Below are 24,447 nucleotides of genomic sequence, written 5' to 3'. Positions count from 1 at the left end.
GTACTTCATAGAAACTAGAAGCAGGAGTAGGCTATTCAGCCCTTCGAGCCTGCTCCGCCATTCATCTTGACCACGGCTGATCATCAAATTCAATATCCTGATCCTTCCCCTCCTCCCCCTTTTCCTTTGATCTTTTTAGCCCTAAGAGTTGTATCTAATTTCTTCTTGAAATCAGACGTTTTGGCCTCAACTACTTTCTATGGCAGCGAATTTCACACATTCGCTACCCTCTGGGTGAAGAAATTTTCCTCACTTCAGTTCCAAAAGATCTGACCTTCAAACTATAACCCCTAGTTCTAAACTCCCCCACCATTGGGAACACTCTTTGAATCTACTCTGTCTAACCCTGTTAGAGTTTTACAAGTTTCTATCAGATTCGGAGTGATAATCTTGGATCCATCCAAATATATGCTTGTAGTTCCAATGGGGAACATGCCACAGAAACTGGGCGAAAATGACGGCTGCAACTGCACGGGCTGCTGGATCATCCAGCACACCCTAAAGCTGTTAGTGAGAGAGCCAAGACAGGCCTCCTGCGTGACCCACCTTGGGATTAGCATCAACAACAGAAGAGACTGAACAGTCCCTGGGTCTTCTCCCTTGGAGAGGGAAGACTGAAGAGTGATTAAAATTGCGGAGTTGTTCGTTGGGGTAAATGGAAGGACACAGTCAAAATTTAACATCAAAAATACACAAAATGGTTAAAATGTGGAACTTATTATTGCATGCAGTATTTGGGACAAATAGCATAAAGATATTTAAGGGGGTGCTAGTTAAAGAGATGAGAGGAAAAAGGAACAGAAGGATATCACACAGTACGGAGAAGGAATAGAAGGATACTATACAGAGCGTCAGGGTACCTGGAACTCGTTGCTGGGGGAGGTAGTGGAAGCAGATACGATAGTGACTTCTAAGGAGTGTCTTGACAAACACATGAATAGGATGGGAATAGAGGGATATGGTCCCCGGAAGAGTGAGGGATTTTAGTTAAGTCAGGCAGCATGGTTGGTGCAGGCTTGGAGGGCTGAAGGGTCTGTTCCTATGCTGTGATTTTCCTTGTTCTTTGATCTATTGCAAGGGTAAAGTCAACTAAAATGGGAGGAGGCTTATGTGGAGCATGGACCAATTGGATTGAGTAGGTTGCTTAAGTGTTATAAATTTTATGTAATGTAACATCACGATTAATTTTTTAAAAAAGTGTCCAACAATTTAATCATCTGATCACAGATTTGCTGCATTGATAGCACCACTCCAGGCCTCAAGCACATTACCTAAGTTTAGTGCAGTACTGGGGAAGTGCTACATTGTTAGTTGCTGTAATTCCTACATTATGACAGTGACTATCTCTCAGGAAAAGTACATAATAGGTTGTGAAAAACAAAGACCTGCCAGTGCCACTCGACAGAGCAAACCTGCTTTCATACAGCACCTTGCATTTCACACCCAGTTTCTGAGAGACAGTCAACATAGTAATCTAAGCAAACACAACTGTAAGGTACTGGAATGGTCTGTAGTTTTCTTATGTTTAACCGATCATTTTAACACAATGGAATACTTTGAATTGTGATGTCTTGTGTGTGTCAGATGGAAGAGGTATCTTTAATGGCTGTAGTGCATAGAAAGTGATGTGTACATTGCATACTTCACATAAACATCATAGATATTTCCTGCTAGGTTTTTGCTCCAAAACTGTATATTGTTTGACTATCCGTCAATAGTGCCCTGGGAGATCTGCAGTTTGTAGGGGTGTTATAAAACTCTTTCAGCAACTCTCAAGAGCAAGCACAAGCTATCAGCAAGTCACTCAAACCGTGTTGTAAACCATAAATCATCAACTCAATATTGCATTATAATTGTGGCTTAGTGGGTAGCACTCTCATCTTTGGGTCAGAGGGCTCCATTCCAAAGACTTGGGTACAAAATATAGACTGACACTCAAACGCTGAGGGAACGTTGCAAAATCGAAAGTGCTGTCTTCAGATAGGAAATTCAACAAAGACTTCCCTCTCAAGACATGGTCATAGAATCCTTAACAGTGCAGAAAGAGGCCATTCAGCCCACCAAGTCTGCACCGACTCTTCAGCAGAGCATCTTACCAGGCCCAACTCATTCCCGTAACCCCCACATATTTACTCGCTAGTCCCCCAAACCTTTACGTCTTGGGACACTAAGGGGCAATTTAGTATGGCTAATCCACCTAACCAGCATATCTTTGGACAGTGGGAGGAAATCAGAGCACCCGGAGGAAACTACTTCGGGACCTCCTGAGATCGTGAAAGGTGCTATAAAAATTCAAGTTATTTCAGCATTGTACATGAAGTTCAATGAGATCCCATGCTATGGTCTGACTAAATTCAACAGTGTTCTGACTGGGAGGAGTTATGCAATGGGCGACGTTAATGCTGGAACCCGCGAGGTTTAGGGAGCGGACCACTTAAAACCCCAAGACTCACGCCCCAAATTTCACTGCATCAACGATCACATTGCTAACCTCTGGAGGACGTTCAAAACTTTCCAGTCATCTCCGACTCCGCTGGCTGCTCGGGCATTCTGTGCAATGGTGCTGACTGCGGCATGTATTGCTGCACTGTCACTCCGCTGCAGAATCGAGCTACCCACCACCACCATAGGCTTCTTCGCTTTGCCCAGGACCTGTTTAGCAGTAGAGGTGGAATAGAAAGAAGAGAGGTTAATGTCAGTGTCGCTGTTTGTTACCCTTTCACATTGCATTCAATTTAGGAACAATTTTATAGCTTTCTAATCGCACCCTGAGCTGTATTTATAACAGTGCAAAACTACTCCGGCTTTAAACTTCCTTGCCCACATGATTGTCTATCTAGGTCAAAGTGGAGATAATTTTCCTAGCTAAAACACACATCTCAAACTTTAATCTGGTAATGGGACACTGAACAATCAATTCATTGGCCTTTGTTCTTTTAACTAAATTGTTTCCCAAACAGTTAACCAAAACAGATTGATGTGTTTAGCTTATAACTGCAACAAGGACTCCAGCATTTCATAGATCATAGAATCCCTACAGTACAAAAGGCCATTCGGCCCATCATGTCCGCACCAACCACAATCCCACCCAGGCCCTATTCCTGTAACCCCACATATTTACCCAGCTAATCTCCTGACACTAGGGTCAATTTAACATGGCCAATCAGCTCACCCGCACATCTTTGGAGTGTGGGAAGAAACCGGAGCACCTGGAGCAAACCCACAGAGAGAACGTGCAGACTCCACACAGGCAGTGACTTGAAGCCAGAATTGAACCCTGGTCTCTGGAGCTGTGAGGCAGCAGGGCCAACCATTGTACGACCCAAGTAAATGCATCTCCAGAAACACAGTGCACCCCACCAACATGTCTGTACAAGCACAAACAGAAGCTGCCACGAGTGTGAATTCTGCTGATATTATTTAAAGTTCAGGTAGATAATTGTTGAAGAGATCAAAGGGGTGTTTCAGTCAATGGAATGTTAAATTGCTGATGGGAGCACAGTTGTAAGGTTGGCTTTCCATGGGGTCTAAGTCAGTTGGAATTGTCCAGGAATCCTGTGATTTGAGTTAATTTTTAGTGACAAGAATCATGGAAACCCAACAGTGAATAAGGAGGCCATTCAGCCCATTGAGCCTGCACCTACAACAATCCCACCCAGGAACTATCCCCATTACCCCACATATTTACCCTGCTAATTCCCCTGGCACAGGGGCAATTTAGATGGCCAATCCACCTAACTGACATATCTTTGGACTGTGCGAGGAAACTGGAGGAAGCCCACACAGACATGGAAAGAACTTGTAGACTCTGCACAGACAGACAATCACCCAAGGCTAGAACTGGTGCTGTGAGGCAGCAGTGCCAACTACTATGCCATCGTGCCTTCCCGACAAGAAAGGGTATTGTGTAGGTGTGTATTTTGGCAGAGCTCTGAATTTGCATGAACGTATATGAATTATTTAACAAAGTTTTGTATTTTGAATTTTGCACTTAATAGGTTTTCTGTTTGATTAACCGATTTAAACAAGTGAACAGTTTAAAAAAAATAGGAGCTTCCAGAAGACATTGGGTCGATCATGGAACTTCTCAATGTTGGAAGTCTACGCTGAAAAGAATGGAAAATTAAGCGACCTTTTCACAGTGAATATTTAAGAGCTTTGTTCGATAAATGCACTGACAATGTGGAAAGAAATCAGAAGTTTGCTCTTTTTATATAAGCTAGTTTTGTTTGGAAGTCTTTAAATGCAGGCAGGGTTTATATCTGACACTATTATTTTTCAATTATCTCCACTGTTCAATTTCTTTTTAACCATATATTTGTCGATTACTGAAGCTGGTCCAAGAATTTATGATGTTTAATCACCAATTGAAATATTTAAGCAGAAAATTACATAAAAAACAGGAAACCTTTTAGAAGTTCAAGTTTTAAGTTTATTTATTAGTCACAAGTTGGCTTACGTTAACATTGCAATGAAGTTACTGTGAAAATCCCCTAGCTGCCACACTCCGGCACCTGTTTAGATGCACTGAGGGAGAATTTAGCACCTAATCAGCACATCTTTTAGAATTTTTTATTAAAGAAATGCTAAGCGTTGATTCTCTATGGTACAAAATTTTGTAAAGGCAGATTAATAAAAGGGCAGCACAGTGGTTAGCACTGCTGCCTCACAGTGCCAGGGACCCAGGTTCAATTCCCGGCCTTGGGTTACTATCTGTGTGGAGCTTGCACATTCTCCCCATGTCTGTGTGGGTTTCCTCCGGGTGCTCCGGTTTCCTCCCACAGTCCAAAGATGTGTGGGTTAAGTGGATTGGCCATCCTAAAATGACTCTAGTGTCAGGGGGATTGGCAGGGTAAATATATGGGGTTACAGGGGTAGGGCGTGGGTTAGATTGTGATCAGTGCAGGCTCGATGGGATGAATGGCCCCCTTTTGCATGTAGGGATTCTAGTTTTTAGATGGTGAGTGATCAGGTCCATTTACAGAAACCACAGTGAATCAGAGAGCAGACACCGTTCTACGAAAACACTGATTTGTTGAGAGAAGCATATTGGTTCACTCAATCAAGGTCGTGTTTTAGGTGTCTCCGTCTATCATTTCCCTAGGGGAAATCAGTCTACTCCCGATGAGATCTAGACAAATTTCTTCTCAAGAGTTTTAAAGGAGTCAACATTCACTATGCTCAGACACAGAGGTCAATTCCGTACCAACGGCTTCAAGAACATAACACGGTCAGCAACATTATTAACTGAAGTGTGAATTATGGATGGATTAAAATAAAATGAAAAAATATGAACTTCACACGGTCAGGCTGAGGTGTACCTGGCTGAAAGGATGCTTTCCTGAGGCAATCTCCTGTAACACCTGTGCAGAGTCTCCAAGATGATCGTAGGTGTAACTCAAATCCACATTTGTCCCAACTAAAGCCACTTTGAGATCATTATGCACCCAGCTGTAAAAAGACAAACATTTGGCAGGGATGAAAGCATTTTTATGGTAAACTGTTACACATCACCTGATTACTGGGTCTTTAACTAATTCAATGAAGGAATGGTAATAGAAGGAACTGCACTATCAACTTCCTGGGCATTACTATTGAAACTGAATTGGATTAGCTATATAAATCCTGTGGCTACCAGAACGGAAGAAAAACTAGGAACCCTGCAGCGAGGAACTCATCTCCTGACCCCCACAAAGCCCGTTCACCATCCATGAGGCACACATCAGGACTGTGCTGGACTACTCTCCACTTGTCTGGATGAATAAAGCTGTAACAACACTCAAGAAGCTTAGCACCGTCCAGTTTGGATTGCTACCCTTCCACAAACATTCAATCCCTCTACCACTGCCAAACAGTGAAAGTGTGTGTACCATCTACAGATGCACTGCAGGAACTGTCCAAGGTTCCTTAGACAGCACCTTCTACACTACCAATTGGAAAGACAAGAGCAGCAGATCCCTGGGAATGCCACCATCTGGAAGTTTCCCTCCAAGTCACTCAACATCCTGACTTCGAAACGTATCATCGTTCCTTCACTGTCACTGGATCAAAATCATGGAACTCCCTTCCTAACAGCACTGTAGGTGTAGTTCCACTTCAGGGACTGCAGTGGTTTAAGAAGGCAGCTCATCACTACCTTATCCAGGAAAAAAAAACACTGGTATAGCCAGCAATGTCCACATCCCAGAAATTAATTTTTAAAAATGAATATGCTGGAACTGTTGGTCAAATAGCAATGGGAACAACAACAAGGTGGGTCCAGATCCTTCAAAATTTCTCTAAAGTTAACATTTATTTTCTCTCAGCAGCTAGCTGCTGGACATTGTGCTTACTCTCTCCCTGTCCCTACCCTAACCTCAGCAATTGGAAACAGACATTGAGCTTACTCTCCCTGTCCCTCCACTAACCTCAGTGAGACAGACATTGAGCTTACCCTCCCTGTCCCTCAGCGAGACGGACATTGTGCTTACTCTCTCCCTGTCCCTCCACTAACCTCAGCGAGACGGACATTGGGCTTACTCTCTCCCTGTCCCTATACTAATCTCAGTGAGACGGACATCGCGCTTACTCCCTCCCTGTCCCTACACTAACCTCAGCGAGACGGACATTGTGCTTACTCCCTCCCTGTCCCTACACTAACCTCAGCGAGACGGACATTGTGCTTACTCCCTCCCTGTCCCTACACTAACCTCAGCAAGATGGACATTGTGCTTACTCCCTCCCTGTCCCTACACTAACCTCAGCGAGACGGACATTGTGCTTACTCCCTCCCTGTCCCTACACTAATCTCAGCGAGACGGACATTGTGCTTACTCCCTCCCTGTCCCTACACTAATCTCAGCGAGACGGACATTGTGCTTACTCCCTCCCTGTCCCTACACTAATCTCAGCGAGACGGACATTGTGCTTACTCCCTCCCTGTCCCTACACTAATCTCAGTGAGACGGACATCGCGCTTACTCCCTCCCTGTCCCTACACTAACCTCAGCAAGATGGACATTGTGCTTACTCCCTCCCTGTCCCTACACTAACCTCAGCAATTGGATTTTTGAAAGTTTGCAGTGTGGAGGCTGCAGAGATTTTGCTGTGGGACATGGATAATACTAGATTGGACAGGTGTGCGAAGGAAAAAGAATGAAAACAATAAAGGGAGCAGGGTGGCTAAGTGTGAATGGAACTATTTGCTTGCATGAAAAGTAATCAATGAGCAGTCAGGTTGGGCTGAATGGCCTGTTACTGCTATTGTAGCTTCTCATGCATTTCTAAAAATTCACTGATTTAGTACCACATAATGATCCATTGTGAGAAATCTCAAAACTAATCCAGAGAAGCAACAAATGTGGGATGACAGTGATATAATGATAATGCCTGGACTACCAATCTGAAGGCTCAGGTTATTGCCCTGGGGACTTGGGTTCAAATCCCACCCTGGTAGCTAGCGGAATTTATATTCAATTAAATAAATCTGGATATATAAAATTAGTCTCAATAATGGTGACCATTAAACTATCATTGATTCTTGTAAAAACCTATCCAGTTCAGTAATGTCCTTTAGGGGTTGGGCAGATAGGTGGCAGATGAAGTTAATGTGCACAGGTATGAGGTGATGCATTTTGGTAGGAAGAACATGGAGAGACAATATTAAAGGGTAAAATTCTAAAGGGTTGCAGGAGCAGAGGGAGCTGGGTGGATGTGTGCACAGATCATTGAAGATGGCAGGACAGGTGGAGACAGCACTTAATAAAGCAGATAGTATTCTAGACTTTATTAATGTGGGCATAGCGTACTAGAGCAAGTAGCTTACGCTGAACTTATACAAGACACTGGTTAGATCTCAGTTGGGATATTGTGTACAGTTCTGAGCGGTGCATTATAGAAAGGATATGAATGCATTGGAGAGAGTGCAGAAGAGGTTTACAAGAATGGTTCCAGGGGTGAGAAACTTCAGTTATGAGGACAGACTGGTGAGGTTGGGACTGGAGAGAAGGCAACAGAGGAGATTTGATAGAGATGTTCAAAAATCACAAGGGGATTAGACAGGATAGATAGGAAGAAACTGTTTCCAATCGTAAAGATTTAAGGTGATTTGCAAGAGACAAATGTGACATGAGAAAAAGAGGTTCTGGTCTGGAATGCGCTGTCCGGAAATGTGGTAGAGGAAGGTTGAATTGAGGCATTCAAGAGGATGATTATTTGAATAGAAACAACGTGCAGGGGTGCGGGGAAAAGGCAGGGGAACGGCACTAAGCCAAAATACTTTGGAAAGCCAGTGCAGACACGATGGGCCAAATGGCCTCCTTCTGTACCATAACAATTCTGTGAAAGGATATTACAAGGCACTCAATTCAAGGCAATAAGGGATGGGCTTGTCAGCGATGCTCACATCCTGTGAAAGGACATAAAAAAATCTGCAGTTCCTGAACCTGACAAAGAAGATGCTCTCCCCCACTTCCCTCTCATCTCTCATGAAGGTGATCATATTGAAGTTGGAACATATTCCCACAGATGCCATTTACATGCTAGCCTTGACAATAAGTGTCTGCAAAATATTCAATTGCTGGGTGTGGTCGAGGAAGAGAAGGGAGAGAGATGACAATGGAGTCTGATCCTGTCCACAGTAAGAAGGAAGAGGCATCCAGGAAGATGGAAGTGAACCACTGTACTGAAAGCTGTTAATGGTGCAGACCAAGCACCATTTTCGCAAAATGTTACAAATCTTAACCACGTCGCGCATCAAACAGTACAGCTTGTATCTGAGATAAAGCCATGTGATTTTCGGGGTTCATATCCTTGAGTGTAACCTCAAGTAAATTCTGGAGTAACAACGCACAACCAATATTATAATACTTAACACTTCATATCAAAATGTCTCCAAGTGCCTTGCACAAAGATGTCACTGCAATTACAAAGACAAATGTGTCAAAGAGCTCCAACAAAAAATAAAGCATGAGATCAAGGATCTACTAACCTGTTTGTCCATGGCATATTTCACCCAAATCTTCTATTCCAAAAGGCAGGTTTACCACCAACACAGCCACAGGAAACAGAAACCTGCATCTATTCAATGCCTCTTAATATAGTAAAACATTCCAGGGCACTTTATACCACACAAAATTGGACAGCCAGTTACATAAGGAAATATTAAGATAGGTGACCAAACATTTGGTCAGAGCTTTGAGTTTTAATGACTATCATTCTACATACGTGCAATTCTTTCAATCCTACAAACTTCTAAGATCCCTACACTCCTGTAACTCCAGCCTCTTGCAATCTCCAATTTAACTGCTTCACCATTCACAGCCATGCCTTCAGCCTGACTGGAAGCTCTGGAATTCTTTTCCTAGATCTGACTGCATTGCTACACTTCCTTCCTCCCTTAAGATGCTTCTTAAAACTTACTTTCTTTGACTTAATGTATGATCATCTACCTTCATCTTGTAAATTAGGATCAAATTTGTTTGAAGGGTGTTAGGACATTGTATGATGTGAAAGGAACTACATAAACGCAAATTGTTATTGCTGTTTTGTCAGATACTTTGCCATAGAGCAATACAGCATGGAAATAGGCCCTTTGGCCCAACTAGTCCATGCTGACCATGATGCCCTCCCAGCTAGTTCCAATTGCCTGTGTTTGGCATCTATTCCTCTAATCCTTGCCCAACCCATGTACTTATCCAGATGCTTTTTAAATATTGCTATTATACCTGCCTCAACCACTTTCTCTGGCAGCTCATTCTATGTCAGCCAATGCCAATGGGTAAACAGAAGATTAAAAAGCTAAGAACAGAAGCCATTTGCACCCAGATTATTCAAGCTTCCTTTTGCAATTTAGTGAACGTTCACATACTCACCTTTTCCGGATTCGAACATTGAAAAGTGGGGCTTCATAGCGCGGGTTGGTGCCAACCAGCAGCAGGAGGTCAGCTTCCTCCACCCCAGAGATCCTGGTGTTCAGCAGGTAGTTGGAGCGCAAATCGGTACTGTTTGGAAACAGCAGAAAGTCAACGTTAAAGAAAACACTTCGCTTTTTATTTCTGTAAACATCCTATCGCTTATGCTTACTGTACTTGGTCTTTAGATGACTGGGTACTGTAGACTGTTTTCAAACATAATCCTTTCCATTACAGTAGATAGCTCACATCGAAGTGGTCATCTTTCTCTTGTCAACAGTCCATGTATTAAATACCCCCAGCAGCTTTTTATAGAATGGCCCTCCAATGCAGACAGCACCTTATTCCTCTGTCCTTCCTTGGCCTCCAGGGCAAAAGAAGGTTGTTCCCACCTTAGTGCCTTTCCCTCTCACTCAACCAACTCACTGTGACTAACCTTCCCTTACTTAGCCTCTGGTCCGCATCCCTCTCAACATTCTGTTGCTGGATTGGTTATTTTGTTCGCAATTTACTCATCCTTGGGACGTAAACAGCGCTAGCATTTATTACCTATCCTAGATTGTCCAGGATCTGTTTCTTGATGTGTTACAGTCTGCATTGTGAAGTTGTTCCTACAGTGCTGCTCAGGAAGCGTTGAGGATTTTGGCCCACTGACCATGAAGGAAAGATTCAATTTCCAATCAATACTGAACCTCAGGATATTCATGCTGGGGAATTTGGCAATGGCAGCGCCAATGACATCATGGATGTCAAGGAAGTCAGAATTCATTTATTCAAATCGGGTCATGTCCAACAGTGAAAAATTTCAATAAATTGGCGAGTTTGTAGTATGGCATCAAACAAAACAGCCATGAGGAATTCTGGTAAAACCCAGATGGTTGACTTGTGTCCTCAGGAATGGCATCCTGTTACTCTTAATCTGATCTGCTTTACATATAATCATGGGGAATGGGCATGCCATGCCAACAGCTGGGGGAAGGGGCACGCCATGCCAGACAGGGAAATGGGCACACAGTCATTATCTTTCCAGGAATGGGCAATAAGTGCAACAAAAATGAAACAGGGTGTTGGAAGCAAAAGGTTAATTGGGGAAGTGGGGAGTTAGGCAGGAATGTGGAACTGTGGTTACAATCAGATTAGCCATTATCTTACTGAATGGCGGAGCAGGGTCAAGGGGCCTGCTCCTGATTCATGTGTTCATATGGTATTGAGTTACACATGTGGCAGTGCTCCCCCCACAGTGGCTCCTGCTCTCCAACAACATGCAGAGCTGTATCAAACCTCCAGAGTTTCACACACACCCAACAAGTGCTTGCTGAAGGATGCTCCAATGCCCTGCAATGGGTGTTGATTCAACACCGCTTTTGACTCTGAGGCAGGGGTGTTGCCAACTGACGCTTCAACCCAACAGCATCTGGATGAAGGTAAAGAAGCCCATTAATGTGCCAGCATACAGATGGGGTGGTTGTTGGACAGCAGTCTGATCCTGGAATTCTTCACTTGTCGAAATGCTGCTGCAAGACGGGCAGGAAAAAGTGGGGTAGAAAATAATGGAAAGAAAATAAAACTTCAGGGTAATCTGGCCACGCTGTACAGCAGTGTAGCCTGAAGGCCGACTGCATACCTGCTTCCCCTAGACTGAAAGTTCTGTAAGAGATACACAATACTGACTGAATAAACCACCTCACTCCCACTTGGGACAGGCCAGTCCATATCAGTCCAGAGAGAGGAAGCTGAGGATTGAGTTTTGCCACACACTACTCCTTTCTGTGCAGGCAGCCTCCACAAACCCTGCAGTGTTACAGTTCAACTGGTACAAATTCTCCTTTGCGGAAGAGCTGAAGTTCAGCTTCAACATCACCGCCCTGCCAACTACATCAGGGAATAGCTGACCCCATGAATGGTTATGGGGGGCTGCAATGAATTGACAAGGTAGTAACGAATTCCTGCCACAACTTTACAACAGTGAGCACACTTCACTGGCTGGAAAACACTTTGGGACATCCAGTGGTTTTAAAATACGCTATTTAGACGATGGTCTATTTCGTTTACTGAACACTCAGGAACCAAACTAAGAAACATCAGAAAGAGCAAATAACTCAAGGTGTGTCACTGTCCTACTGCAACTTGTGATATTTCATCTGTACTGTACGCTCCAGAGCTGTACAACTGCTCTCTTACCCAGCTCCAGCCATCGGGAAGATCTCCTCTGTGCACAGTGCATCGCTGTTAAACCTGTTGATAAAGTCCTTCAGGGCCACAAGTGCCTCAGCATCAGCCATTCCTCCGGCAATAGCAGCCACGCCTTTACCTCGTACTCCCTGCAACTGCAGCCACAGCATTAGGATTTAAATAAGAGGATTGGGTTGGGGAAGTTTAAAATTTATTTACAAGTAAAGCTTACGTTAACACCACAATGAAGTTACTGTGAAATTCCCCGAGTCGCCACACTCCAGTGTCTGTTCGGGTCAACCAGCACATCTTTGGACTGTGGGAGGAAACCCACACAGACACGGGGAAAATGTGCAATCTCCTCACAGGCAGTGACGCAATCGGGAATGAAACCTGGGTCCTGGCGCTGTGAGGCAGCAGTACTAACCACTGTGCCACCATGCCACCCCCTTATTCCCCAAACGAAGGGAAAAATATCCTGGACTTCAGCGAATTAGGCAGCACAGGAGGCCATTCAGCCCATCATATCTGGATCACAACTTTGAAAGAGCTATCCAGTTAGTCCTACTCCCCTGCTCTTTCCCCACAACACAACAACCTCTCAATTTCAAGGATATTTGCAATTCTGTTTGAATGTTAGTGTAGAATCTGCTTCCAGTATGCAATGTTTGAGGACTCTGGATCTGTACTCGATGGAGTTTAAAAGGATGAGGGGGGAATCTCATTGAAACTTACAGAATAGTGAAAGGCCTGGATAGAGTGGACATGGGGAAGAAGTTTGTATTAGTAGGAGAGACTAGGATCCGAGGGCACATCCTCAGAGTAAAGGGATGACCCTTTATACCGAGATGAGGAGGAATTTCTTTCGCCAGAGGTGGTGAATCTATGGGATTCATTGCCACAGAGGGCTGTAGGGACCAGGTCATTGAATGTACTTAAGACAGAGGTAGACAGGTTCTTGATTGGTAAAGGAGGGATCAAAGGTTACAGGAGAAAAAGTGGGAGAGGTTGGCATTGCTGCTTACAGCACCAGGAATCTGGGTTCAATTCCAGCCTCGGGTCACTGTCTATGAGGAGTCTGCATGTTTCTTCCTATGTCTGTGTGGGTTTCCTCTGGGTACTCTGGTTTCCTACCACATCCAATGATGTGCGGTGAAGTAAGGAAAGGGCTAATGCATTTTGTACCTAGAATATGTCACAAATATAACCCTTCATCATGACTGATCTTCTCAAGCTTATACTGCTCCTGGCATTAACATAAGTTATTTGTTCACGTGTTACATGATTTAACTCACATTTTTATAAAGACAGATAGTTTAATGTGACTGTTATTTTGTAGACTCTGCAAATCTTACCTATTTGTGTTAGTAGTCATTGTTACACAGATGGTAGTTTACGATACCGGCTTTTGACAGCTGCTGATGGCAGATCGCGATACCAGCTTTTAACAAGAGTCTGCTGGGACAGCCGGGATTGCACAAGTAAGTTCAAAGACAGGAATGTCAGTGCTGCTGCAGAAAGGTTTTGAATCGTGACCGAGTCTGCTGACTGCAGCTGACAGCTGGACTGTGAATCGTGACTAAATCTGGGGCTGTACCACAACCAAGGAAGGAAGACCCAGAGTTCTGACTGGAATGGGAAACTTGGAATCGTGATTGACACTAAGACTCCTACTTCTCCCAAAGTTCTTGAATGAACACCAGAGCTTTGAAATAAAAACCACTGTTTAAGCAGTTTGACTGCTTACACAGTCTGAGGTATTATTTTACCTACAACATGCGGATTAGGCTGATTGGCCATGCTAACTTGACCCTAGTGTCAGGGGGTTAATAGGGTAAATATGAGAGGTTGAGGGGTTACAGGAATAGGGCCTGGGTAGGACTGCGGTCAGTGCAGACTTGATGGGTCAAATGGCCTTCTTCTGTATTGTAGGGATTCTGTAATTCTTGTAGGGATTCTATGAATGGGTTGAGAAACTCATCAGCCATGATCGAACGGTGGAGCAGACTCAATGGGCCAAATGGCCTAATCCTGCTCCTATATCTTATATCCTACAGACACACCGGTATGAGAACTATTGTCAGGGAGAGTCTCAGGGAACTGCGTGATAGGAGAAGAGGACAAGATGGGAAAGGCTGAGGTAAGAGAAGTGTTTAGGAGTAAGGATAAGATGTAGATTCTGTGTTGGATCAATTGCAGTGTGCTCCACCACAGAACATCTTCCTCAATCTTCCACACCACAACGTTTGATGAACAGGTTTAGCTCTCTATGAGCCTTTCCTTACCGCTTCAGCGATTTGTGTTAATGCCTCCTCCCAGGATGCAGACACCAGCTGCCCTTTAGAACCCCTGACCATGGGAACAATTAAACGCTGACGCTTAAGGCCATCATAGGCAAACCTGCAGATCAAGACAGTCAAGGTTAAAAATACACCCATTTTCAAATTAAATAAGATTCTCTCCCAAAAAAATCAGATCACCACGTTAAAGAACTGGGAGCAGAGAGTATATTTACAATTCCGTTTGAATGTTACTGTGTATAAGCACCACAGCTTGGTATCGCTCCTGCTCTGCCCAAGACTGCAAGGAACTACAAAAGGTCGCAAGTGTAGCCCAATCCATCATGCAAACCAGCCTCCCATCCACTGACACTGTCTACACTTCCTGCTGCCTCAACAAAGCAACCAGCATAATTATGGACCCCATGCACCCTGGACATGCACTCTTTCTTTCACCTTCTACTGCGGCAAGAAGATACAAAAGTCTGAAGTCACGTATCAACAGACTCAAGAACAGCTTCTTCCCTGCTGCTGTCACACTTTTGAATTGGCCAACCGTGCATTAAGTTGATCTTTCTCTGCAACCTAGCTATGACTGTAACATTATATTCTGCTCTATCTCGTTTCCTTCTCTATGAACAGTATGCTTGTATAGCGTGCAAGAAACAATACTTTTCACTTTTGTTAATGTATATGACAATAATAAATCAACTCAAATCATGTTTATTGATTCCTTCATTGCAATGCATTACCAATATGGAATAAGTTTATGTTAAGGACCATTGCATCAAATTAACCCAATACTATGTAAATTTACCAGTATTAGTATACTGCCCATCTAGCCACATGGTTTGAGAGCTGAGGGATTGGGAGTTATGTGGACAGACTGGAGGAGTGGCGTTTTTCTCCTTAAAGCAGAGACTGTCACGAGAGGATTTAATCGAGGTGTTTCAAATCATGAAGCATTTAGATAGAGCATATCAAGTCAAACTATTTACAATGGCTGGAGAGTCAATAATTGTAGGGCAGAGATCTCAAACGATTGACAAAAGAACCAGAGATAAAGAACAAAGAAAATTATAGCACAACAGGCCCTTCAGCCCTCCAAGCCTGCACGGACCATGCTGTCTGACTGAACTAAAACCTCCTATCCTTCAGGGGACCGTATCCCTTATTCCCATCTTATTCATTTATAAGACGCCCCTTAAAAGTCACTATCCTATTTGCTTCCACTACCTCTCCCTGCATTGAATTCCAGGCACCCCCCACCCTCTATGTAAAAAACTTGCCTCGTACATCTCCTTTAAACCTTGCCCCTTGCACCTTAAACATATGCCCCTAGTAACTGGCTCTTCCACCCTGGGAAAAAGCTTCCACTTTGTCCAAGCCCTTCATAATCTTGCACACTTTTAGCAGGTCGTCCCTCAACCATTGTCATTCTATGAAGAAAATCTATTGCCCAATAAGTGGTCAGGGTTTGGAATGCACGGCCTAATAGGTGGACACAAACTCAAGTGCAATTTTCAAAAGGAAATTTGATAACAACTCGAGGGAAGAAAAAATTACTGGGATAAGACCATAAAATATAGGAGTAGAATTAGGCATTCGGCCCATCGAGTCTGCTCTGTTATTTAATCATGGCTGATCCCACCTTTTCCTCATAACCTTGATCCCCTTACCAATCAAGAATCTATTTATTTAACTGTTTTAAATACCCTCAATGACTTGGCCTCCACAGCCTTCTGTGGCAATGAATTCCACAGATTCACCATCCTCTGACTGAAGAAATTCATCCTTATCTCAGTTCTAAAGGGTTATTTATCCCTTTACTCTGAGGCTGTGCCCTTGGATCCTAGTCTGTCCTACGGATGGAAACATCTTCCCCACGTCCACTTTATCCAGGCCTTTCAGCATTCTATAAATTCCAATGAGATCCCCTTCAAAACTCCATCCAGTATAGACCCAGGATCCTCAAAAGCTCCTCATGCGTCAAGCTTTTCATTCTTGTAAACCTCTTCTGGACTCTCTCCAGAGGAGCACATCCTCCCTTAAGGTATTGGGCTCAAAATTGCTCACAATATTCCAAATGTGGTCTGACCAGAGCCTTATAAAGCCTCAGCAGTACATCTCTCCTTTGCTATTCTAGTTCTCTCAAAATGAATGCTAACGTTGCATTTGCCTTCCGAACTATCAGCTCAACCGGCAAGTTAACCTCAAGAGAATCCTGAACAGGACTTCCAAGTCCGTCTGTGCTTTCGATTTCTGAATTTGCTCCCCATTTAGAAAATAGACTTCTTCCTACCAAGTCATAACCTCACTTTCTCACTTGTATTCCATCTGCCACTTCTTTGCCCATTCTCCTAATTTGTCCAGCCTCCCTGCCTCCTCAATACTACCTGCTCCATGTCAATTCATGAAACAGCTGGAGGGTTTTATGGGCAATGCTTTGTACAAAATATCCCATTGGGTTAAAATTCATCACCTGGTCTTATCAGAGATCCACTCTTCATTCACTTCTTCGTTTAACCGTGGCAGGATCCTCATCACTTCCCCAGTTCGCGTGCTCACAACAATATTGCTTCCAATGGCATCCATCACATCAATGGACTCTGTCTTCCTGTTGTAATAGAGTTATGACTGTTATGACAGAGGTAAATATATCCTTGTGTGGGGCATTTTAGGCTGAAGAACCGTGACAAGCTTCTAGCATTAAGTTCACCAAGCACACCTTATTCTTAAACAGGTCCTGAAAACACAGCACACTGCAATGAAACTATACACAAACGCCAGAGTTAGAGAGACTACCATATTATTCAGATGCAGGTCACTACAATTGGATTCAGTTTGTCAAATGTAAAAGGTTTTGTTTCCTATGAGTAATGATACAGCAGAATAAAGATGTCATAATTCCGGTGGATTCCTACAAGTTTGCTTGCATTCCACCTATGAACTATCGTGTCTCTGCCAATGCTGTGTGGTCCAGGTGTCAGACAGAAGCTGTTTCATTTTAATACCTTCATTGCTATCGGCTGGAACACTGTCACTTTAACATATGGGCGTCATGGAGGCACAGTGATTAGCACTGCTGCTTCACAGCGCCAGGGACCTAGGTTCGATTCCAGGCTTGGGTCACAGTCTGTGCAGAGTTTGCACATTCCCCCCCCCCCACCCCCTAGTCTGCTTGGGTTTCCTCCAAGTGCCCCGGTTTCCCCTCAGTCCAAAGACGTGCAGGTTAATTGGATTGGCCATGCTAGAGTGCCCCTAACACTAGGTGCATTAAGTAGGGTAAATGCCTGGGGTTATGGGTGGGATCCTGATCGGTGCAGACTCAATGGGCCGAATGGCCTCCTTCTGCACTGTAGGATTCTATGATTCTACGAAATCCTAATCTTGAGGTTTCCCATGTCTCTGTAGGTGGTATACAACTCACCAAGTCTTGGCTGAAGGTGAGATTTCAACTCACGTAGCCTATTGCCAGAAAGGGAGACAGAAAAGTCAAGGAAGGGAAAGGAAGAGTCAGATGAATCTTGTGAAACTAAGGGAAAAGGTAGAAATTGGAATCGGAAGCTGACAAAGTTTCTCAATTCAGTGCGAGAGCAGGACACAGCACAGACACAGCCAGCTGAGAGGGGAGGGGATCCGAGTAGGATCAGACAAGGATGTCCCACATATCCCATAAGATAGACAGACATTGCCAAGGCCTGTGTGGGTATCCGTAGCAGCACTACAGGAAGTGTGAGGAGTCAAAGCAGAAACTGTTCAACAAGAGAGCAATTTCAGTTAGGCAGAAGGAAACAAATTGGGTTTCTGTTCAAGGGAGAAGCAGAGAGCTCTCCGAATGCCTTCAGGGTGATGGAGGTTAGAGAGATTGGGCATTCGTGACGAAGAGGACACGGATAGGGCCAGGAAATTGGAGACTTCTAAAACAACGGAATGCATCAAGAATCACAGATGTAGGTGAGCAGAGACCGGACTTGGAGAGAGAAAAATTGAATCATGGTAGGAAGAAATCAGCTTAATGGGGCAGGAACACGCTAAGTGACAGGTCTACCAGGATATTGGGAAGGAGGTGCAAGCGAGCTTATACAGGGTTGGGGAAGTATGAAATGGGAAGCCAGTGAAGAGATTGATGACAATTCTGCAAACAGTGTGTTGACGGTGGATGGTGGGGTCATGGTTCAGAGGAATATAGGAGGAAGATGATGGATTTTTACAGGATGTGGAACCAAGGAAGGTAAATGGAATTGAGGTGCAGATATAGTGAAACAGGTTGTACAATGTATTTTGTTCCTACGTTTTTCACCAGGGAGACAAGTAATTGGTGTATCCTTGTACCCCTAACACTACATGGTGCATCACATCAGCAACCCCAAACCTTTGTTGTTGCGTATACAGTCAGAATGTACAAACATGCATAACTGCTACCAGATACTGCAAAGGGGTATACTCATTGACAGTTAAAGAAATGCTGCACCTGGTCTCCCATGGTCTGGAAGTGAAGGCATAAGGTTTAGATGTCAAAGCTCCAACGGGACAAAGGTCGATGATGTTCCCTGACATTTCGGACATGAACATCTTCTCGATGTACGTGCCAACCTGCATCTCATTTCCTCTTCCAGTGGTGCCCAGGTCATCCACGCCTGCCACCTCACTGGCAAACCTGTAGAAGAGTAAGAGTTACATTTTCCTTCTGTACAATTGTTTGTGTTCAGTAAAGGGAAATGGGACAGTTCCCCATTTTTCACACTGCCCATCAAATATAAAGATTCCCCTTCAGATATCGCACAGTGCGGAAACCACGTATCTCCATCTCCCCAATTCCAGTGCCTGTGAGCTCACTAAGTACAGCGTCTGAGCCGTCACAAATTGTAAAGTGAATGTTTTATCATGGTTGTGTCAAAGTCATCATTCAGATGCCATTTACGGAGCACCCTTCATGATCGCAAGATGTCCCAAAACAGTTTATAGCCAATGAAATATTGGAGTCACTGCTATAATGCAGTGGTATGGTGGCACAGTGGTTGGCACTGCTGCCTCACAGTGCCAGGGACCTGGGTTCGATTCCAGCCTCAGGTCACTGTCTGTGTGGAGTTTGCACATTCTCCCCACGTCTGTGTGGGTTTCCTCCAGGTGCTCCGGTTTTCTCCCACAGTCTGAAAACGTGTTGGTTAGGTGCATTGGCCGTACTAAATTCTCCTTTAGTGTACTGAACAGGAACCAGAACATGGTGACAAGGGGATTTCACAGTAACTGCACTGTGGTGTTAATGTAAGCCTTACTTATGACTAATAAAACAAACACAAGGCAGCCAATGTGTGCACTGCAAGCTCCCACAAGGAACAATGGGAAAGTGACCAATTTATTTGAATGATGTTGGCTCAGGGGTTAATATTTCTCAGGCCACCTGTGCTGCTCTTCTTCAAAAAAGTTCCATGGGATCTTTCACATCCACTTAAAGGCAGATGGGCACTTGGTTTAATACCATAGTTGAAAGTTAGCACCTCCAACAGAGCAGCACTCCCTCAGTGCTGCACTGGAATCTTAGCCTACATTTTATCTTCCAGACTCTGCAGTGGGTCTTCAGGTGAATACATGCTAACCTGATTCACAACCAACACTGTACAGTGAGTACCCAATTCATAGAATCCTTACAGTGCAGAAGGAGGCCATTCAGCCCTTAAAGCCTACACTGACAATGATCCCACACACATTTACCTCGCTAACCTCCCTAACACAAGGGTCAATTTAGCATGGCCAACCAACCTATCCCTGCAACCTCATTTATTGACCCTGTTAATCCTCCAGACACTAATGGACAATTTACCATGGTCAATCCACCTAACCCGCACATCTTTGCAATGTGGAAGAAAACTGGAGCACCCGGAGGAAACCCACGCAGACACGGGGAGAACTCCATACAGACAGTGACCCAAGCCGGGAATCAAACCCGGGTCCCTGGCACTGAGGCAACAGTGCTAACCACTGTGCCACTGAGCTGCCCCAGTTGATATTCCGGTCTATAATGGATGCTTGTAACAGCAAGCAGTGTGTTTATAAAATAAAATGACTTTGGGCAGGTACCTGATGCAGCGCGTGCAGTGGATACACCTCGTCATTATCGTTTTCACAAGAGGTCCAATGTTCTTGTCCTCCACAGCTCTCTTGCCATCTGTAAATCTGCTCCGATCACTGCCAAACATCATTGACTGGTCCTACACCAATTACAAATATCGCACAGAAAATACATAATAAGAATGACAACAGGCAGCAAATAACAGAGAGAACACAAGTGGGAATGGCTGGAACTATCAAACTGAGTTTGGCAGATTCAAAATGCTACAACTCCCTGCCTGCACTATTTAATTTTCAATTTCAGGTTTTCTCTGCCTATGTAAATTTGTCACATTACAATATAGAACTTTCACTGGTGGGCAGTGTCATTACAGAATAACGTATTTACCAAAGCAATTTCCACTATAAAATCGAGACATGGAGGGTCATAGAATCCCTACAGTGCAGAAGGAGGCTATTCAGCTCATCAAGCCTGCACTGACAACAATCCCACCCAGACCCTCTCTCCATAATCCCACATATTTACCCTGCTGATCCACCTGATACTAAGGGCAATTTAGCATGGTCAATCACTCTAACTCACGCCTCCTTGGAGTGTGGGAGCAAACTGGAACACATGGAGGAAACCCATGCACCCTGGACATGCTTTCTTTCACCTTCTTCCATCAGGAAAAAGATGCAAAAGTCTGAAGTCACGTCTCAACCAACTCAAGAACAGCTTATTCCCTGCTACTGCAGACTTTTCAATGGACCTACCCTGCACTAAGTTGATTTTTCTCTACACCCTAGCTATGACTATAACATTACATTCTGCACTCTCTTGTTTCCTTCTCGACGAACGGTATGCTTTGTCTGTATAGCACGCAAGAAACGGTACTTTGTACTAATACACATGACAACAATAAATCAAATCAAATTATAGACACAGGGAGAATGTGCAAACTCCACACAGGTAGTCACCCGAGACCAGGTCAAATCCAGGTCCCTGGCGCCGTGAGGCAGCAGTGCTAACTGCAGTGCCACGACAGGAAATGTATGCAGACACAAGGCATTTAATAAGTACATAGCTGTGTGACCCCTGGGGTGCCATGGTATTCAGCTCTGTGGCTTATGAGGGTAAAGTGCTCAAACGCCACCAGTGCAACTTAACAAAACTTATCTGCAGCACTCATTTGAAATTAATTTTATCTTAAAGAATGTCATACAGCAAATCTGCTGGATTTATATCCAGTGCCAGTTTTAATATTCTTAAAATTCTCATTAGGTCCTGAATAGAAATAGGCTTTAACAAATAAGTGCGCAAGAGTTCCTTGTCTCGTGCCTTCATCACCTCAATCTCCACCAATTTCATCCTGAAAGCCAACAGAATTCCTACGTGGTATTTTCGTAAAAAATTGAGCAATTCCATTCAGTTCTGAGTCTGGTTTAGTTTACTCACCCTCATTGTAACTACTGCACCCCCTCCAAAAAAAAAACTGGGGTTTTTGTTCAGATGGGCAGCGTGGTTGGTGCTGGCTTGGAGAGCCGTAGGGCCTGTTCCTGTGTTGTAATTTCCTTTGTTCTTTCTTTCCTCCTTTCCCACTTTCCCTACAGCTTTAGCTCTCCTCCCAAAAGACTCTGCACCTTTCTTGGCACTCCACAGATGTTGTTCTTCCAAGTGCTGCTTGAAGAACTCTGGCCACATGTTACTTGCTGGGATTTTTCTTTCATTTCTGGCTGAGAACTCGTGTTCACTTTGTGCAGCCAACTGATGGGCCAGTTGAGATCGCACAGTGGGCAAACATCTTCGATATTAGCTGTGTTTTAACACTCCGAGGGAGCATACTTAAGGAGCAAAATACTGCAAATATCTCAAGTTATACTTGTAAAGGGATAAAGATTCACGATTGTCATGAAGAATGACAATTGAGGCCCTCACATCTGTTCCACCATTCAATTAGATAATAGTTGATCTGCATTTTAACTCCATCTTCCTGTCACCCTTACTTAACAAAACTGTATCAGTCTTGGCTTTGAAACATTTAATTGCTCTCCAATGGCAAGTTTTTTTCAGGAGACAGAGAATTCTCCAGAGTAGAATCCCACCACTGTTTGTGTGAGTAAACTTCCAGACATCACCCCTGAATGGCCCAGGTCTAATTTTAAGGTTAAGCTTTGTTCTGGGCTTCACAAGTCAAAACACCTTCTCAAACCCTTCAAACAGGTGGGCGACATGGTGGCACAGTGGTTAGCACTGCTGCCTCACAGCACCGGGAACCCGGATTCAAATCAGGCCTTGGGATACTGTCTGTGTGGAGTTTGCACATTCTCCCCATGTCTGCATGGGTTTCTTCTGGGTGCTCCAGTTTCCTCCCACAGTCTAAGGATATGCAAGTTAGATTGATTGCCCATTCTAAATTGACCCCAGTGTCAAAGGGATTAGCAGAATAAATGTGTGGGGTTATGAGAATGGATCCTGGATGGGACTGTCGTCGGTACAGACTCAATAGGCCAAATGGCCTCCTTCTGTTCTGTAGCGATTCTATGAAACACCTTCACTGCCTCAATGAGATCACCCCTTCATCTTTAATATTCAAGAGAACACAAGTCTGCAATCTATCATCATTTGTACACCAATAATCTTGGCATCATTTACTTAAATCATACAAATACCTGACATCATTGTGAACATTATTGCGCATGCCCCATTAATAGCAGGTGAATCAATACCATCAGACAAAGTATGGTAACCTCCATTACTCAGCATGGACAAACACTGGAATCTTCATCATGGGGTGTGTGTGTTTATTTTCTGGGGTTAGAACATTTTTTTTGAGTCATGCTACACACACAGCTGGAAACCATCTCAACAGCTAGCGTGAACAGTTAACTCTGTTCATGGGGGAGAGACAAGTTATCAATTAAGGTGGCAATTTGCCAGCCAATGTGTTTAGAGGGCAGCAGGTAATTCCGTGTGCATGGCTCACAGCTTTGTGTTCATGGGAGATCTCACACTAGTCTGTAACGATCTTCAGTCCTGCATGTTCCATATTACAGTTCATGTAAAGGTGAGCACCTGAGAAACCCACAAACAAAACTTCATAGATAAACCACATCATGGAGGTTGTCTAGGTTCTTAGGCATAAAAACACTCCACTTTTTATTACTTGAGTCCGAAGAGAGACAAATCAAAGGATCCTCATCTTCTTGCCCCATTTCATTTTTATTTTAATAATCTTAACTATTTGTAACATGGGGAGAATGTGCAAACTCCACACAGACAGTGACCCAAGCCAGCAATCGAACCTGGGTTCCTGGCACCGTGAGGCAATTTTCTCAGTCCACAGTTTATTCAAAGGGGTAAAATCACAGAATCCTACAGTGCAGTAGGAGGCCAATTAGCCCATCAAGTCTGCAAAGACCACAATTCCACCCATAACCCCATGCATTTACCCTAGATAGTCCCCCTGACACTAAGGGGCAATTTAGCATGGCCAATCCACCTTGCCTGCACAACTTTGGGAGACTGTAGGGAGAAACTGGAGCACCCAGGGGAAATCCACGCAGACCCAGAGAGAATATGCAAATTCCACAGTCACTCGAGGCCGAAATTGAACCTGGGTCCCTGGCGCTGTGAGGCAGCAGTGCTAACCACTGTGCCACCATGCCACCCATGTGTCTAAACAACAGTGTTTCAGCCGATAGCAATGAAGCTTTGAAAATAGAACAGCTTCTGTCTGACACCTGGACAACACAGAATTGGCAGATACACAACAGTTCATAGGTGAAATGGTCCTTGGCATAGAATGTAAGCAAAATTATTGGAATTCACTAGAATCATGACATCTTTATCCTGTTGCATCTTCACTCATAGGAAACAATCTTTCCTATTCATCACTATCAATTGTAGTGGTACCTGGAGATCACATTCTCCTGCTTGGTCACAGATGGGACAGTCCAATGGATGATTAGTCAGCAGGAATTCCATCACACCTTCCCTGTTAAAATAAAACAGATATGAAGGTATTATCAAGGTAGATAAATCCCCGGGATTG

The 24,447-nt window shown here is 44.0% G+C and overlaps 1 protein-coding gene across 1 annotated transcript in view; it reads right to left on the bottom strand.

The window, feature by feature from the left end:
* Window positions 1-24,447, bottom strand: part of ndufs1 (NADH:ubiquinone oxidoreductase core subunit S1) — a 51,141-nt gene that overhangs the window by 12,604 nt on the left and 14,090 nt on the right. The window contains exons 6-14 of the mRNA XM_080198585.1: window positions 24,309-24,390; window positions 20,423-20,553; window positions 18,816-19,001; window positions 16,824-16,958; window positions 14,348-14,462; window positions 12,072-12,217; window positions 9,852-9,980; window positions 5,322-5,451; window positions 2,492-2,652 (exon numbers count right to left, since the gene is read on the bottom strand). Coding sequence (XP_080054711.1) covers window positions 2,492-2,652; window positions 5,322-5,451; window positions 9,852-9,980; window positions 12,072-12,217; window positions 14,348-14,462; window positions 16,824-16,958; window positions 18,816-19,001; window positions 20,423-20,553; window positions 24,309-24,390 — 1,215 coding nt within the window. The remainder of the gene's footprint in view (window positions 1-2,491; window positions 2,653-5,321; window positions 5,452-9,851; window positions 9,981-12,071; window positions 12,218-14,347; window positions 14,463-16,823; window positions 16,959-18,815; window positions 19,002-20,422; window positions 20,554-24,308; window positions 24,391-24,447) is intronic.

This window comes from Carcharhinus amblyrhynchos, chromosome 11, assembly GCF_965287045.1.
Source record: "Carcharhinus amblyrhynchos chromosome 11, sCarAmb.v2.hapA, whole genome shotgun sequence".
NCBI classification, from domain to species: domain Eukaryota; kingdom Metazoa; phylum Chordata; class Chondrichthyes; order Carcharhiniformes; family Carcharhinidae; genus Carcharhinus; species Carcharhinus amblyrhynchos.
This window is presented reverse-complemented; position numbering and strand designations above follow the sequence as displayed.